At 39.8% G+C, this 15,325-nt stretch overlaps 1 protein-coding gene across 1 annotated transcript in view; it reads left to right on the top strand.

The window, feature by feature from the left end:
• Positions 1-15,325, top strand: part of DROSHA (drosha ribonuclease III) — a 127,781-nt gene that overhangs the window by 59,036 nt on the left and 53,420 nt on the right. The window contains exons 16-19 of the mRNA XM_012807049.2: positions 6,371-6,540; positions 10,430-10,554; positions 12,165-12,264; positions 13,965-14,072. Of these exons, the coding sequence (XP_012662503.1) occupies positions 6,371-6,540; positions 10,430-10,554; positions 12,165-12,264; positions 13,965-14,072 (503 nt within the window). The remainder of the gene's footprint in view (positions 1-6,370; positions 6,541-10,429; positions 10,555-12,164; positions 12,265-13,964; positions 14,073-15,325) is intronic.

Genomic DNA, 15,325 nt, shown 5'->3' with positions numbered 1-15,325 from the left:
AGTGTGTAGAATAAAAAAGTGAACACTCCCATGAACATACAGACCATACCACAGTGTGTAGAATAAAAAAGTGAACACTCCCATGAACATACAGACCATACCAAAGTGTGTAGAATAAAAAAGTGAACACACCCATGAACATACAGACCATACCAAAGTGTGTAGAATAAAAAAGTGAACACTCCCTTCTGGACATGTGAAAATGAGTAAATGCTGTAAATGGTTTGACTTGTATGTGTTTTAACCTACATAAAAAGAATAGAATTGTGCTTTTTTTTCTTCAAGTGGTATGTAGTAAACATGTACAAGTTGCCTTTTTTTTGCTGAAATAATTCAGACGTTCTCTGTGTGAATCTGTTGCCTCATTACATATTTACGCTGTGTTCTGTGGTAGGATGGACCTTAATTTTTTTGCAGTTCCTCTAGTGATGACTGTTTTGGAGGTTTCTGTTTTTTCCCATTCCATGTAACTAGTTTAGGAATCGTTTTGGGCATCTATCCTTTTGCATTTGTGTGTTCCCATAATGCAAAAAAGTCATCTCACTGTTATTATTTGCATGTTTGTTGAACTTGTATGAGAATGAGCAGCTTTTCGTATATTTCGGGTATTTTATGGTCTTCTCATTCTTATTTGCTTTTTATTTATAGCAATTTATTACAACATCTAATTGAAAGTGCAAGTTTTATACGTTATTGTAACCTTTGTGTAGTTTGTCTATTTATTTATTTATTTAGAGACAGAGTCTCACTTTGTCGCCCTGGGTAGAGTGCTGTGGCATCACAGCTCACAGCAACCTCAAACTCTTGGGCTTAAGCGATTCTCTTGCCTCAGCTTCCTAAGTAGTCCCTGGCACAACACCTGGCTATTTTTAGAGATGGGGGGGTCTTGAACCTGTGAGCTTAGGCAATCCACCCGCCTCAGACTCCCAGAGTGCTAGGATTACAGGCGTGAGCCACCATGCCAGGTCAGTTTATGCATTTTGAAGACAACTGTCTCAGTTGCTTTATACAAATTTACCCCATATTAAGTTTGATAGTTTAACTTTAAAATAAGCATTTTTTGGTTCAGGCCAGTTTTTCAGAAACCAAATCATAGTGATCACAGTTTATTGAGATAAGAATTTTCTCAAATTATTCTACTATTTACCTTTGGTTACAAAATAACTAATATGAAATACACCCTGTTTGCTGAAGTTGCTTTCTCTTTTGTTTGTTTTTGAGATAGGATTTTGCTCTGTTGCTGGGGCTGAAATGCACTGGTGTCATCATAGCTCACAGCAATCTTAAAACTCCTGGGCTCAGGTGATCCTCAGTCTACCAGGTAGCTCAGACTACAGGCACACACTACCATGACCACCTACTTATTTCATTTTTATGAAGACAGGGTCTTACTCTTGCTCAGGCTGGTCCCACACTCCTGGCTTCAAGCAATCCTGCCTGGCCCTCCCAAAAGGCTGGAATTATAGACGTGAGCCACCATCACGCCTGCCTGGTTAAGGTTTTATTCGGACTGTAATTAGGGCTGGTTTAGGTCATAATAGAAGATAGTAAGATTGTACTTCGGGCTGTGGTCCTCAATCCCGGACCAGTACCAGTCTGTGGCCTACTAGTAATAGAGCGACACAGCAGGAGCTGGTTGTGGGCTGGTGAGCGACGCCTCGTCTGTGTTTGCAGCCGGTCCCCATGGCTTGCATCACTGCCAGAGCTTCGCCTCCTCTCACGTCCCCCAGCTCTTCCCAGCTGTGGAAAGTGGCCTTCCATGAAACCAGTCCCTGGTGCCAAAAAGGTTGGGAGTGCTGACATAGGGGAAACCCTATTCATTGTATCACCCCTGTAGTAAAGCCATGAAAATCTTGGATTAGTTTTGCAAATTGACTGTCTAGAAAATTTATTTTTGGAAGTTGCCCCATCTGGAGCAGTTGTCAGGTATGGCTGGCAAGGGCCCAAGGAGGAGAATGCCTCAAAATTTCTAGGAGGCAAGTATGGTTTGAAAAAAAATACCAGTTGATACAACATCATGACAAAACTTTATATTTGCAAAATGTAGAAAATGCCTGTTTTTAATTTTTAGTAAACAAGATTACATAAAGGCGTCTTAGTAGGGATATACAGAAGACCCGGGAATGCAGTCAGACAGTTATTCTCAGTGTGGAGGAAGAGGAAGCTGTTTTTACATTTGTTAAAATTGAGTGTTCCACAGTTGAGAAAAACTCGTTTAAGCAACCATATACTTAACACAAATTCTTTAACAAATTGCCCCCTTATCCCAAATAACTAGATAAATAATCAGGCAATATAAACTGAGGAGGAATTGGGTCTCTAAGAAACAGTTTATAAGGTCTGTCAGTTCATTAATGACTGTCCAGATTCATTCCCTGAAACACAAACTCCAGTTCTTCCCGAATAATGAGCCGTTGTCACAGTTCCAGTCCCAGAGTTGGCAGAATTCCTGCTAACCTTAGCTTACCCGCTCTCATTTCTCATTTATGTCATGTTCTATTTATTCCAGCCAAGAAGATAAAAATTACTTCCTAGCCCTCAGTGACATCGTTCCATAAATCCCCAACATAAACATGTGGCAAAGCAGACAAACCGAAAGAGCCAATTCATTAACATGAGCAAATTCATGGCCATCTGAGGGCGAGTGGCCCAGGATTTGTCTGCCTCCGAAAGTCATTCCACAGATGTTTACGGAGTGTTTTTTCTGCCAGGCCGGGAGTGAGGGCTACCGTCCTCCCCTGAGGGCGGGATGCCAGTTTTTATGCCAGTTTGTGTGCCTTCCTTACATTGCTGTGAGGGTTAAACTCCAACACCAGACAGGGAGCAGAGGCTCACGTCCCCTTCCCTGGTAGGTCCCTCACGTCAGGTTGTCCATCCTGAGCTGCTTCTCTGCAGTGGAGAATCACAGTCTTGTCAAGGTTCAGGTTCAGTTGCCTTGTGACGTGTTTAGCAGATTTCATTTTGGACTCGTGGTTTCTCCATTCAGCATCACCCACTTTGCAACTGATGCGTATTTTTTTTTTAAATGTCTAGTTTCTATGCTGCTATAAAACTCACTCCTCCCTCATCCATTTTTGCCCCTAAACTAGAAAGTAGGTATTTGGCAGTCTTACCAGCACCTGGCGCCTCGGTTCTTTTCCTTGTAGGTATTCTCCTCAGTTGGGTAGTGCCTGTACCCTTCATTTACCACAGAGTCTGAGCTTTACGAGATCCCTGGTTTGTAGACTTAAGTATTCCTCTCTCCTAGAAGCCCATTCATTCAGTCTTTGCATGTTAAATCCAACGGCCCTAGTTTATTTCATTTTTATCTGAAGTACCGTGGAGTCAGCCAGCCATAACTGCCTGTGGGGAGATTCTGGCACTATTTTGTATACCTGGATCTGGCTCTTTCCACCGTTTCCCCTCTCCCTTGTAAAATGTGAATCTTCTTTCTTATCCTTACAGCATAATAACATTTTTCTCCCATGGTATTTTAGACTCCTAATCTGTCTTATAGGCCCAGGTACTCTTGAGGAGTGTCCTCAAATACAGAGACTATAAGCCAAATGCTAGTTCATACATTCCTTAGTTTCTAGTGAATCCAGGTAGTGTGACAGTTCTTTTCAAGAAAAGAACTCTCGGTTTCCTTTGTTCCTGCTGTTCTGTGTGTATGTTCGTGTTATATACAGTCTACATATCCTGGCTTCAGACATTTTCTTGTGTACCTGCTTAGATCAGGCCACTTGGACTCAGACTGAGACCACAGCATTATGGGTTATCTGGGTTCCTTAGCAAAGAGGGAAACCTCAGACTGAGGACCACACATCACATGCAGATGGACTGAAGTGTGTTTGAGACTGACTCTGAGTAACACACCCCTAACCGCATGTCTTAGTTTGGAGTACAGTACAAACACAGTGTAGGCTGGTGGCTTCAGAAAGAATCAGTATTTCTCTCAGTTGTAGAGGCTGGTCGTCTGAGATAAAGCGTTCCAGGAAGGTCGGGTTGCTGGTGAAGGCTCTTTTCTTGGTTCTAGACAGCTGTCTGGGTTGTTTCCTCACAAGGTAGAAAGCAGAGGAAGGAAGCAAGCTGCCTCCTGTCTCTTCTTACCAGGGCGCCAATCCTATTCATGGGGATCTTCTCCATGTATTAACGGAAATCCTATTCACCACATTTTTCCCATGTGTTAACGCCTTAGTGATCGTCTATGATATGAGGACAGCTCTTCAGCTCTATTCATCATGGCAGGCTCCATTTTCAGATCAGAACATGGTGGGTCACCTTCTTAACAGGGCTTCTGTAGGGCCATATCGCCTAAGATTTCAATATACGAATTTTGAGGGGATACAAGCATTGACTCCATAACACTATGGAAGTTAGCTAACTAAAGGTGATTTGGGTTTAAGGCAGATGCTTTATAATGACACATAAAAAAACCTCACTTCTGTGAGCACTAATGTGAGTCAGTAAATACAGAATGTCTTTATGTGGGTTGATACATTTTGTAACTTTGTCATTTCTTAGACAGTTTCTTTGTTTAAAGGCTTAGTGTCTTTGTTTAACAGAACTTTATTTTCAAAATGTCTGCAAGGAGTCCTCTAGGAATCACTGTGAGTAAGCATTATGAACCTGTGTACTCCTTGAGGGCATAGAGCTTGTATTTTGTCCCCCTCCAATGATTGTGACATGGGACCAGTCACAGTGCCCAGCACATACGTTGGAAAACAAGCTCCCATTTTCAGAATAAATTCCTTAGCTCTTCCTGCCTGTGTGAAGCTTGGTGAGCTCTGACTTCTCTGCTGCCTCTCTCCCATTCTCCTCACTTCACCCCAGTCCTACTCCACCTTGGGGCTTTCACTGTTTTCTTACCTGAGACACTCAGCGTCCACATGGGTGCTTGGTGCAGGCTCCCTTGCTCCTTTGAAGGTTTGCTCACACGGCAACCCTTCAGAGAGGCTTGTCCTGATCATCTTTTAAAATATTGTCTGGTTATATTTTTCATAGCACTTATCCTGACCTGATATATTATATAACTTTTAAATTATCTCATTCTCTCTACTGGAATATGAGCTCTAGGAAGGCAAGGCTTGGGCTATGAGGGTCACTGCTGTGTTTCCAGGGCCTTGAAAAGTGTCTGTTGCATAATAAGTGCTCAGTAAATATTTGGTGAATAAATGGTTATTTGGTGAACGAATGAATACACGCCAGCATCTATAGTGTCTGTGTAGTAGCTTCGTGGTCCAGTTCCAGCTCATCGTCTGCTAAACACAGCTCAAAAAAAAAGTTGATCTTTTGCTCTCTTCTCTCTCAGATGTGCAGGCATGTCCACGTTCTTAGCCCCTAGCAGCTCCTGTTAAAATACTGTGTCCTTTTCTGTCTTCTAGTACCCAAATTCCTGAGTGCCACTAATGTCTCTCACTCAAATGGGGCACTCTTTCTTGCTGTCCCATCACTTCCATCTTGTGCTTTTGGTTCCCTTATTTTTCCACAGTCCTCCGCGGCTATGCCTAGCATATCTCATAACCTGGGAAGTAATTGTCTTCTCCACCTTTAGGGCTGTTTTTCTTCCTCTGGGTGGGAGTAGGCACAGAAAAGTGGTACAAGGTGGTTGCTCATGTTGGTCAAAAAGCTAAGCCCACAGAGAAGGCAGAAGCCTGCGGGTGCCACCTTAGTGCCCACCTTAAGTGGATATCTTTGATTCACAAAGTATCAGATCAGTTAGCTTTTCCAAGGTACTTTAATGATACCCTTTTTTGTTCTTTTTATCCCCTATACTTGGTGATATTTACTTCTGTAAGCCTCACGTGCTTGGTATTTTTTTCCATGTGTTAACACCTTAATGATCGTCTCTGATGTTAGTACAGCTCTTCAGCTCTATTCATCATGGCAGGTGCAGCACATTAGCACCCAGACATTAGACCATAACGCAACAATAGCTTATTGAAAACATCCATAAATATCTCGTAAAGGCTGAGAATTTCCCTAAGACAGTAACATCACTTCTAAAGAGCCTTCATCTGTTACCCTAGAAAGAATGAAAAAATATTTAAGACATAACATGGTTCTGTATATGATAAACTGTGGTTCTTTATGCTAGGTGGTTTTAAATTTATTTAGGTAAGCACCTTTTTTATATTCATACCTCACAAATGGAGCTTTTTATCATCTAGAATGTTGTTGTTGCCAGTTTAGTAAATGAGATGGTTTATGAGCACTGTTCATCAAGGAAATGAATGGCTTTCATGTTATTTGGCCTAGAGTTTAAGCTGTAAGTTTTAAATTACCTTTCCACACATGCTCTCTCCCACCGTTGTCTAATTTCTCCTCTTCGACTGATGTTTTGCTACTAATCGAGTAAGTTGCCTTTTTCCCCCTCCCCGCCCCACGGGAGATGGAGGAAAGGAAGTGCTGTCCATGCACCAGATCCTCCTCTACCTGCTGCGCTGCAGCAAGGCGCTGGTGCCCGAGGAGGAGATCGCCAACATGCTGCAGTGGGAGGAGCTCGAGTGGCAGAAGTACGCGGAGGAGTGCAAAGGCATGATCGTCACCAACCCTGGCACGGTATGTTGGCTGCACAGTCAGTGGCTGGGCCCCTCTCCCAGGCCTCTATCCGCAGGGAACAAGAAAAATAGAGGCAAATTTACTCTGTCTGAATAACTGCACATTTCTAAGGCTTTTCAAGGCATGTTGCAGTCGTAACATGTACTATAAAATGTGCACTCGGACGGGGCGTATATGAGAGTACCCATTTCCTTGCTTGTACTAGTTTAAAGGAAAAAACTTTGCTTTTTGATAGGGACAAAAAAACAATTGTTAGTTTGTATTTATTTTGGTTTCTGATGAAAAGTGATATTTTAAATGTTTACTGGTCCTTCATGTTTTCTTTTGATAATTTCCTGTTAGCTGATTTTTTGTTGTTGTTGTTGTTGTTCTTGGCCCTTTTTTAATCATCCTTTCTCATTATTACGTATATTACCATTTCTTTTGTTTGCTTTTTAAATTTTTGTTTCAAAAACTAAGCTTTTAACATTAACTGTTAACGTAAAAATAAATTAAAAGTAGAGAATTAAAAGATAACTAGTTCTCTGACATAAAACATAGCGTTTTTCTTTATATCAGATAATTTTTTTCTCTAAAATATTTTGTTTCATAAAATAGTTCTGTATTAGCATCTTAGAATAAAAATGTTCAGAAATGGGGAATTAAAATATTTCCATATAAAGAAGCAGAATAATCTATTTAGGAAAAGCTGTTGTGTTTTAAAGAGCTGCCAATTGTTGAATAGCCTTGATTTGTAGAATAACAACTCTGGATCCATTGTGACAGGAATACCTGCACACGCAACATGTTGCTATTTGCAAGTGAAACCTTCCAGCTAGTATGGACTAATATTAACAAATCCAGAAGGTGAAATTGCTTAAGAGAAATATGTTTAAACATTAAACTTTTTTAAAACCAGAAAATCATACAATTTTTTACTGTTAAGCCACATAAACAATTGTTAAGGTAACATTAAAAGAAACCTATAATTAGTAGCCCTGTGAGCGTAAGATCGTGAGTTCTAATTTTCTTCTTTGAACAGTTGCATATATTTATATTTCTCCCGTCAGGTTTAGAGCTGGGTCGGAGGATGGGGTGATAGCAGGATACATGTTCACTGTGGTTCCTGTGTTTGAAGAGTCCCACGCTCTACAGTAGACATTTAGGGAGCGTGTTCATCCCACGTTTCCTTCCATGGCATAGCTAAGTTTGCTTGAAATCTGAGAATCTCTTGAAGAGCTTTAAAAAAATTAAAAATTTGAAAAATACTGTAGGATGCCCTGACTCACTCAACCCCATATGCTCCAGGCAGTGGGGCCCAGAAATCTATAGTTAAAAAAAAAATCCCGAGTGACTTCTGATTCACCCATTGCTTATTTGAGAACTAACTAGTGGTGCAGGTAACATTTACTATCACCATGGCCACTATTCAATCCATTTGTTAAGACACTACTTAACAAATGTGAGCCAGGTGCTAGGGAAGCTTATTTATTGTCCATGATGCTTGCCCAGGTGAAAACCCTGGGTATGTGCATATGAAAGGGTCTTTGATGAAGTGTCCACTGCCAATGGACCAGTCGGTGAAGCCTGTAATTTTAAGAGAGATCACTGGGCCAGGCTTGCCTGGGGTGCTTCCTAGACCATGCAGGAAGGTCTCTGAGGAATTGAGAGATTCAATTATTGGTAGGATTAGATTTATGTACTTGAGATGGTACAAGGCCTGTTTCGAAGATACTTAGGAAATCAGACTAGTCAGGTTGCAGGATAATATTAGAAAACAATCAGAAATAAATTAGGAAAGGTAAGTTCGGGTGTCAGGCTTAAGAACATGTGGAAGGTAATTCTTTTTTAGTATTTATCTAAATTTTTAAAGAAGGAAATAATCCTGAAAACTCAGTACTATGCAAAAGTCCTTTTATTACCTCCTTCTGGAAAGTGTGCAAGTTTCTCTGGGACTAAGTTGGCTTGGCACTGTTTCATCATCAGCAGTACTTGCTTTGAAAGATTGCCTAATGGCAAGGATATTGGGACATTTATTAAATTTTTCAAGCTATTATAGTAATATTAAATACTTTACTCTGCAGAACTTAAAGGAATTAATCTTTTCCCCTAAGCTCTTTGCCTCTACCAGGGAATACTTTGGTCATCAGTGAGAATATTTTTTATTCTTACCCAAAGACAGTATGGTAAGTGTTGTAGGATGTGGCCAAAGTCTAGAATTTATTACATCCCCCATCATCCTCATAAATTTAAAGATACTATAGATATTTTAAGTCACTATTTCCTGTGTTGATACTATAGCCTTAAAATCCTGGAAACATGAATAATTAAATAGCATTCATCTATTGCCCAATTCAGGCTTTAAAAGTGGGGCCTGCTGCTTTGATGCATAAAATAATGAAAGCAATTCTTAGACCTCAATAATGTGTTGCTACTGTTGATAGGCATTTAAATAATTTTTTATTAGGTTGCATTTTTGCATTTTCTGATTTGGGGAGCAGGGGCCAACTTTTTAGGATACTAGTGAAATTTCTATTATTAAATGACATTTAAATATTCTTCATAAACTTTTGAGTTGTTTTCTAAGTAATATGGATAAGTTCACATAAATTGGTCTTCTTTGTCACCTAGTTGTCACCTCCAACTACAGGTGTAGTTAGGGTGAGTAGCTTGTCCCAGTAGCAGGGGACTTCCCTGGTTTTAGCATCGAAACTGCTCTGTCCTGGACAAAGCCGGCTGCCAACCAGATTTTAGTTGTTGGGCATTGTTGTGGAACAGAATAGACCTTATTGACTGTTCTATAGCCTTAGCCTCAAAGCCACTGAGTCCAAAACCCCACAATGTGCTAAGTAGGGATTTCCCTGAGAGTTGATTATAAGCAAAGAGGCAGCTAAAACATACTCTCCACAATTTTACCTTATTTCACAAATTTAAGCTCTCAATAAGGCATTTCACTAATGATCCAGAAGGAACGAGCCATTTACTTCTTTCTTTATTAGAAATGAAGAAGAAAAAAAGAAGTATGGGGCCGGGCACGGTGGCTTACGCCTGTAATCCCAGCACTCTGGGAGGCCAAGGTGGGTGGATCGCCTGAGCTCAGGAGTTTGAGACCAGCCTGAGCAAGAGTGAGACCCTGTCTCTAAAAACTAGCCGGGCGTTGTGGTGGGCGCCTGTAGTCCTAGCTACTCGGGAGGCTGAGGCAAGCGGATTGCTTGAGCCCAAGAGTTTGAGGTTGCTGTGAGCTATGACGCCATGGCACTCTACCAAGGGCAACAAAGTGAGACTCTGTCTCAAAGAAAAAGAAAAAGAAAAAAAGAAGTATGAGGCTCTCTGTTAAAATACAGAAATGTCCTACATGAGCATAATAAGAGAAACTGATTGGCCTTTTTCTGCCATACCCTCTAATTTAAAGGTGTGGAATTAAAGGAATACACAGAGTGTGCTGAGAAGTAACCGGGAAAAGACACTTAAATGGAGGCGTCTGTCTGTGCATCCTGAACAGAAGTCAGCTGTGCCTTTGTAATGTGAAATCACAGCAGAACAAGATAGCACAGCTTTTTCCTGTGCTGTGGACTCCTTTCCCTGTGCCATTGAGAGGTTAAGGAAAAGTTATATCTGACTGGGTGTCCTTTTAAAAGTTTAATTTTTAAAGGTTTCCATGCCGACTGCAAAAAAAGGACAAAACCATTGTTCATTATGCCAAATGGCATAGACTCATTTACAGGGATGACATTATAGTTTTTAGATAGAATAGCTGCTATGATTAAAGGGTTTTAAATGACCTTTTCCCTTTGGGGATGAGTCTTTCCTAGAAAAAAAAATCCGATTAATTTTTTCCCTACTTAGGTTCAAGTCAATACTTAAAGACTTCTTATGGGAATAAATGGCTTTGATTTTTTTTTTTCTCTAGAAACCGAGTTCTGTCCGTATTGATCAACTGGATCGTGAACAGTTCAACCCCGATGTGATTACTTTTCCGATTATCGTCCACTTTGGGATACGCCCTGCACAGTTGAGTTATGCAGGAGACCCACAGTAAGATATTTCTCGGTGTTTGTCTTAGCCAATTTCACCTTCTACTAACAGCTGAATTAGCAGAGGAATATCCTCCAGTGGATATTTTCTTATTTAAAAATTATGAACAGAAATAAGCCGTGCTTCCAAATTTAGGTTACCAAATGAAACGTTTTCACTAACTCCTGAAGAATTATTTTCTCTACGTATTTGAATGCAAGAAATTATTATACAATCAAATATTCTTGGAAATCTTGGTCAACACAAATCCTATATATTTTTAAACTATAGGGAACTATTTATCTATTTGTCATGATAATAATTATTGTTGTTGTTATTTTTTATTTTTTCAGTGCCCTCTAGAGGAAAGTAGCACCATATTGGTTCCTAGCACTGCCGAATTTATGCAGAGTTCTATTTTGGGGGGCATCTTAATAAGAACTCAAGATCCCATGCAAAGTCAAGGGTTGTGTTCAAAGTAGGAGACGTGACTTCTTACTCTTAGCATTGACGTACTTTCCACGTTTGGGTTTTTCCACTGGCACGTTAGTGTTTTTTGGGAGAAGATAACGATGTGTGGGAATGGAGATAGTACTGTTACATTCTTCAGGGCTGTTTGGATTTCTTATATTGGCAAACAGTTTCCTGAGTTAATTTTTTTTTGAGAAAGGAGTCGTAATGGGAGAAAAGGGAACGGGAGATTTTCAGTTCATAAATACAGTTCTGGCTGACGTATATTAGAAGAGGCTAAAGGGTTTTGTTCTTTTTCCCCCCCCTTTGTATAAAAGTATGAAGCAGTGAACCAGGCACTGTGTAAGTACTTCTTTCTTTTCTCAGTTCTCTAAAAACAAATGTTATCAAGAAAGGAAAGGCCAAGTTAAGGCCAAGAAAGGAGCAGTTTAATGTGACAGAAAATCTTCTGGAAATCCCTTCTTGTGAGAAGAATGTTAGTAGAATGTGATGAGGCTCTGTGGGCCTCTCAGGGCTGCGGACGGATGACAGGCTGCGTCTGCTCTTGGTTTCCAGGGTGCCTTAACCATGTAGACGGATTGAGTCTATCATATATTTGACTACAACAAATATGCTCATTTTTGTTGTGGTTTGTCTTTTCCCCTCTCCAGTGGAAAAATGAAAACAGCGTTGTGGTGTGGGTATTGACACAAATGGGGCTCTCTATTCCAATGCTCTTCAACTTTTACTTTCGGTATAGGCAGTTCAGAGACCGACAGTCTCCCTATTAAGGAAGTCGTCTTTAACAAACATCAGAACGTACACATTTAAATAAAATTTGTCGCTTTCAAAAAGGTAACAATGAGAAACAGGACACGTTTTCATTGGTTAAAGTATTTTTGTGTCTTTGAAATTCTTTCCAGAGGTTCATTCATAGTCTCACCTCATTTTCAATCTCAATAAATAATGATCAACTTAATCACCAGGTTCCAGTTGACTCTTGGGCATCCTGCCCTTTGACCCCCAAATGATATTCTTCCTTAGACTGACGGTTTGCTGCCATTAAAGATATTCAAAAGAATGTAATGTATGGTTGAGCAGGCCTGTCCAAATAACTGGCATTATTCCAGTTTAGATTCACCTTCTGTGTGTCTAAGATGTTTCCCTGTCCTTTTCTTTAGGTATCAGAAACTGTGGAAGAGTTACGTGAAACTACGGCATCTCCTAGCAAACAGTCCCAAGGTCAAACAAACTGATAAACAGAAGCTGGCCCAGAGGGAGGTCAGTGCGGAACCCTGTTCTTCGTCATTAGTGATGATGTATTTCAGGTTTATTTCAAGACTGTTTCATCACATTATACTTCTGGAACAAGATGAAAGCATCTTTTAAAAATCAGACTTTACTCCCTCCCTCACGTTATTATACTGATATGATTTTTTTTATCTTTTAGTATATCAAGGGGCATTTTTATCCCTGAAAAGGCCAGTTTCATAATAGATTGCTACCTTTGGAATTGGATATACCTTTCATAGAAATTAAAGAAAACTTAAAATTTGCTGAATCAGCCTTTTATTTTTAATTAGACTACACATTATTCAACACTGGATCTTACTCAGATTTCTTGGTCTTTAAGGTTATAAAAGGTCTGCCAGTTGGACTTGAATTATGCAGTTCTATATCCCAAATTCTGTATTTCTTTACTTAAAGGTAGAATTATACTTGTATTCCAGAATCACTTATGTTTTAGTTTAAAAAAAAAATTTTTTTTTTTTTTTTTAGACAAAGTCTCACTCATTCTATTTTCCTGGGACATAGTGGCGTCACAGTTCACTGCAACCTCAAATACTTGGGCTCAAGCACTCCTCCTGTCTCAGTAGCTGGAACTACAGGCACATACCACCATGCCCAGCTAATTTCTATATTTTTTGTAGAGGTAGAATCTCTCTATGTTGTTCAGGCTGGTCTTGGAACTCCTGGCTTTAAGCAATCCTCCTGCCTCAGCCTCCCAAAGTGCTAGGTTAACAGGCTTGAGGCGGTGCACCTGGCTTATGTTTTAGCTTTAAGAACAAATGGGTTCAGTATCAACATAGATTTTGTGTCCATGAAGTTTTATTTTGTAGTGGAAAAACAAGTCTGTGAAGCTAGGAAGAGTATTTGAATTTTGGCCTTGTCACTTACTGTGACTTGCACCAGTCAACTGTTTTAGAAAGGAGGAAACTAAGGCTGAGATGCTGACTGAAATGTCTGTGTTGGAGCACCCAAGGAAAAAGCTGCTTGTGTGGACTTCTGAAATAACTCGTGTAACATTCCACCCATGATAGTTGGCTTATAGTAGGAGCTTTGTCAATGGTAGAGGTGATGGTGAAGGTCATGATGGTCCCTGTTGTAAATATGAATTCCTAGGAGGTTCTTACTGAATTGCATACAGATAGGTTTAAAATTGTTTTCTGTAATTAATTATTTGAAGAGCAGTGAAAGGGAAGAGTTAATTCCTGATTATATCTTACAGGTGAAGTTTTAGATCATGATTTTTTAAAAATAAGATGTATCCTTGTAGTGAGAGTTTTTGTAAGAGGTTAGCAAATTAGAAGGCAACTTTTAGAATGACATGGGCTGAAGGTTAATTTACTGATTGCCTTAGATGTAAATGCTTAATATAGGCTTGATATAATTTTTATATGCCAATTTCAAATGCCAAACATTGCATTATTTTTATCAGTGAAAGGGCATATTTTGTTCAGATATGTGAGAATGATAGGTTTGGTTTAGATTTTTTCTAATCTAGCTACTGGAAAAGGCTGCCTTATACCCAAGGCTATGAGCATCCTGGCCTCCATTCCAATTCCAAAATATTGTAATTTTGCATGAAGAGATTTGCATACCTGAATGTAAGGGTAATTTAAATGAATCTAGCGTATTTTCTAATGCTTGATACTGCTGTATGACTGTTGGGTTACTCATCGTAATTAATTCTGTTCTAGGAAGCACTCCAAAAAATACGACAGAAGAACACAATGAGGCGAGAAGTAACAGTGGAGCTGAGTAGCCAAGGATTCTGGAAAACCGGCATCCGTTCCGACGTCTGCCAGGTGATGGCGCTTCTCAGAGCACAATTACGCCCAAACATCTCTTCCTTTTAAAGGCATCTGGCACTGGGATTTTTATAATTGAGGAAATTTCTATAGAGCATATACTTCCTTGAGGTTAAATGGAACACCGACCATGAATTGTTTTTTATAACTCAGGTTCTATTTTGTTACTCTGTGTCTAGAGGAACTTACTTAATAGTGTTAAGTCTCCTCGCTTTTTTTTTTTTTTTTGAGGCAGAGTCTCACTTTGTTGCTCCCAATAGAGTGCAGTGACATCATAGCTCACAGCAACTTCAGGCTTCTGGGCTCAAGCAATTCTCTTGCCTGAGCCTCCTGACTAGCCGGGACTACAGAACACCCGGCTATTTTTAGAGGTGGGGTCTTGCTTTAGCTTAGGCTGGTCTCGAACTCATGAGCTCTGGTGATCTATCTACCTTGGCCTCCCAGAGTGCTGGGATTACAGGCGAGAGCCACTGTGCTGGCCCTCAGTCTCCTCACTTTTGATAAAGATACATCTGTCCTTCAAATGCACCTGCCTCTTTGTAGCACATGGGGAGGTACTTGTTCAAAGGAAATATTCCAGCAGCCATACAGATAGAGTCCTGATGTGTACAAACTTTCTGGACTGATGACTCAAATTTATATTGCAATTTATATCGTGTAGAACTGGAGGCGTTAATGAACATACATTTCATATTTGAGCCAAATGGCAATATATTTTTCTTCAGTGAACTCAATAGAGAAACATTTCAGCTACATGTAACAGACTCACTAATAAGTATTTTTGTTTTTCCTATGGGTGGAATTTATACCTGATTGAAGATCCCTGAAACTAGCTATTCTTTGGTTCTGGACTTGATTCTTTTGTCATGATTGATATTGGATGCGCTCCGTGAGAATTACAGGAAAGGAAATGAGTACACAGGCTAGGGTCAAGTGGTAGAATTTGCTGTGTTCAGCCTTTGGGAAGAATACCTCCAAGCTTCCTCTTATCTGCTTTGGTGGTGGCATATGTTGTGATAAGTCACACAGTTTACTTGTAGGTATACATTTCATCGTTAGGATTAAAAAAAATCAATATTGGCATTTAATTATTATATGGAACCATGGGGTTTATCCTATAATTAAAGTATTGGTATGTGCCCTGTGGGTGAAGGGCTTAACTACAATTTAAACTTTACCTTAGAAATGAAAACAATGTAACCTGAACATTTGCACCCTCATAGCAATCTGAATTTTTTTTTTTTTTTTTT

This window comes from Otolemur garnettii, unplaced genomic scaffold (genome assembly GCF_000181295.1).
Source record: "Otolemur garnettii isolate 467f Iridium unplaced genomic scaffold, OtoGar3 scaffold00063, whole genome shotgun sequence".
Taxonomy (NCBI): domain Eukaryota; kingdom Metazoa; phylum Chordata; class Mammalia; order Primates; family Galagidae; genus Otolemur; species Otolemur garnettii.
Note: the sequence above shows the minus strand (reverse complement) of the source record. Positions and strands in the feature narration are given on the sequence as shown.